General features: G+C 44.9%; 1 protein-coding gene across 1 annotated transcript; it reads right to left on the minus strand.

Moving 5' to 3' along the window:
- Positions 1–1,071: 1,071 nt before the first annotated feature.
- Positions 1,072–1,908, minus strand: LOC101769485 (ATP-dependent DNA helicase PIF1). Its single transcript, XM_004966720.1, has one exon. It carries the CDS (start codon positions 1,906–1,908, stop codon positions 1,072–1,074), a length of 837 nt encoding a protein of 278 aa, XP_004966777.1.
- Positions 1,909–3,152: the final 1,244 nt, after the last annotated feature.

Consider the following 3,152-nt stretch of genomic DNA (forward strand, 5'->3'; position numbering starts at 1 on the left):
GTGAAATGACACAACAAAAGATTAAAGAATTGAAGTCTTCGCTTAATAGGTTGGATTTGTTCTCAGCTTCTATATTTTCTTGGCTACCTTGGAGGTTCTGCTTTATAGATAGTTATTCATGAAGAATGTTTACTTGACATTTTGTATGCTTTCAGCAGGAATGCTTCTGTTTTAACTTAGTAACCAAATTTTCTTTGTTTAGTGAGTTCCGGCTCATTCATGAGCTATGCTTGTATGTCCTATCTGCAACACAAAGATCAGAGCTCATCCGTGCTACATTGGCGACACTCCATGCTTTCTTATCATGGATCCCTGTTGGATTCATCTTTGAGTCACCACTGGTCTGTGGATGATTGTTGAACTTTTCAGTTATTGAATGTCAAATATCTATGAAAAGCTGGGCCTTACCTTTTTCTTACCTTTTTAATTTAGCTGGAAACATTGCTGAAGTTCTTCCCTGTGGCTACACTTCAATGCCTAACAGAGGTAAAGGAAACCTCTGGCAAAGGATCAGCCTCGGCCATATCATCATATAAAAGAAGATCCTTTCTAGAAGAAATGTATGTCTTGGAATATGTGTCAAATTTACAAATTAGTTCAAACAGGCAGCACAAAAAATAGAGAAGAGTTTGAAGAAACAAAAATATTGAACTAATTAGCATGTCCCAAACGTCATGTATAATCATGTGATGTAATCCAGTTTTTCAGTATACGTGGAATTTCCCATGCAGTGACATCATGTTACAGAATTAAGCAATCACTTCAACCTAAACACTTGACTGGATAATTAGTAGCTCATGTGGATGCAAATTATCCATGCAGCGTATGGCAAAGCATTTAAAATTACCTAGTAAGAGCAAGAAACATGGAATTGATGAGTTTAGTATTTTTAAAAATAAATGAAAATGTAAGACACGCACGAATAATCGTTATATTACCTCGCCTATGGTGTTAGAACCTCATTGTAGACAATATTCTTCGTATACATGCCATCTACAGTTGGTACCCTTTTCTTCTTCACTGATGTACCTTTTTTCATTTTTATTTTGATTACCCTGGCCGTTCACTTTCCTATAAGCTTTTTTTCTTTTCCTTCTTTTTAGTTTGTTCCTCATCTGCCTCTGCGTTAGGCGGGAGGGTGAGGATCTTGATATTCGTTCTGGCTGTGGCTCTAGACATAGCAACATACAACTGACCATGAGAGAATACAGGGGCGGGCAGGTACACACCCACATTTGGTATAGTTTGGCCCTGTGACTTGTTGACTGCCATGGCGAAGCTGAGCCTAATAGGGAACTGCTTCCTCTTAAATTGGAATGGGAACATCTCATCATCAGAGGGGCACAACGGTATTCGAGGAAGGAAAACCCTCTTTCCGGCATGCTGTCCCAGCACAATTTCAGCATCGATCGAATTTCTTTGGAAGCCTCGAACCACTAGCCTTGTACCATTGCACAGCCCATTCGCAGGGTCGATATTCCTAAGCAATATGATTGGGCAGCCGATCTTAAGCTTTAGCAAATGTGGAGGAAGCCCGTTGGGAGTCAATGTGTTAAGGAACTCCGACGGATAGTAGTTATGCGGATCATCAATCGCGGAGTCGAAGCTATGGTACACCATCTCCCCACCCTGGAGCATGCCGATCATCTTCGTATTAATATTGTCCACCCAATCATTACGTGTGGATAGAATCGCTCTGGAGGTGATGTAATCCTTGTTTGTCATGTTTGCATTGAGGTTTGGAAAGATGCATTCAATTAACCTGTAAAGATCTTTCTCAGAATCCTCAGAGTACGAGACACATATATCGTCAGGAAGACATACATTACCATCTCCGTTAACCTCCTCCGTGCCACCACCAATGCGCAGTAGATATTCCACAAACCATGGGTCACTCTGCACCCTCATGTTGCGCACGAGCTTAAGGTAACACATGGATTCCCAAAGATACGACCTCCATAGAGAAGCATCGACTATCTGAGTCATGGATCCTTTCCGTACAACAGGGAGGACCTGTCTGAAATCCCCTCCAAAGACAATAGTCTTCCCACCAAACGGCAGATCCTATCATCCTATTATATCACGTAGGCTGTTGTCTAGGGCTTCAATAGCTTGCCTCTTTGCCATAGGCACCTCGTCCCAAATGATGAGAGACGCTTACTGCAGCAGCTTTGCAGTACCACTCTGTTTGGTGAAACTACAACAACTGCCATCCTCAAGAGTAAGGGGTATCTTGAAACGTGAGTGGGCCGTCCTTCCACCAGGCATTATAGATGCTGCGACACCAGATGTAGCTGCAGCAATAGCAAGCTTGTTCTAACTGCGAAGGGTTCCGAGAAGTGCCCTGTACAAAAATATCTTTCCTGTGCCGCTAGGTCCTGTTGGGATACGAGGTAGGCTACACTAGCGCAAATCAAAAAATTTCTACCGCGTAAACAAGGAAAACTGTCGTATAAGGATCACGGGATTACCACTCGATGCACTACTGGTGCGGAAGATGTAGATTCGCGTTGATGCAGCGAAGTGGATCAGCGTAGTCATACGTAGTCGATCACGTCGACGTCCAGCAGCTCGTCCACGTGCAGCAAGATCTCCCTCGTGCCACGGCTTGTCGGCGGCTCGTCGTGGCTCGTCGGCGGCTCGTCCAAGTGCTGCAGGCGCAACACCTCCAAGGTATCCACACGTGCAGGGAGGAAGCATCGCAAGCCGGACTGCTAGATCCGCGAGTTGCAACAGGCGAGGGCGTGGGAGGCGCGGCAGATGTGTTTCGCCAAAAAGGTGTAAACCCTAGGGTGCCCCACCCCTCTATTTATAGAGGTTCCTAACGGGCCTCTGGGTCCGAGGCCCATTAGTACTTCTAAACCTAATCCAACTCGGATCACATCCGAATTGGGCCTCCAGCCCCTTAAGTGTGCGACCCTATGGGTTCGGATACGTATAGACATGGCCCGAGTACTCCTACTCGGTCCAATAATTGGTAGCGGCCTCTAGCAAGATGTGCCAACTCCTATACGCACACGAAGATCATATCAGACGAACCATCACAACATAATATACATGCTCTTCCCTTTGCCTCACGATATTTGGTCTAGCTTCAAGCCGACCGCTCTTTCTCGATCCTATGATTCGGAATCCCTTTGTAGGTTAACTCT

Source organism: Setaria italica, chromosome IV (genome assembly GCF_000263155.2).
Source record: "Setaria italica strain Yugu1 chromosome IV, Setaria_italica_v2.0, whole genome shotgun sequence".
Taxonomy (NCBI): Eukaryota; Viridiplantae; Streptophyta; class Magnoliopsida; order Poales; family Poaceae; genus Setaria; species Setaria italica.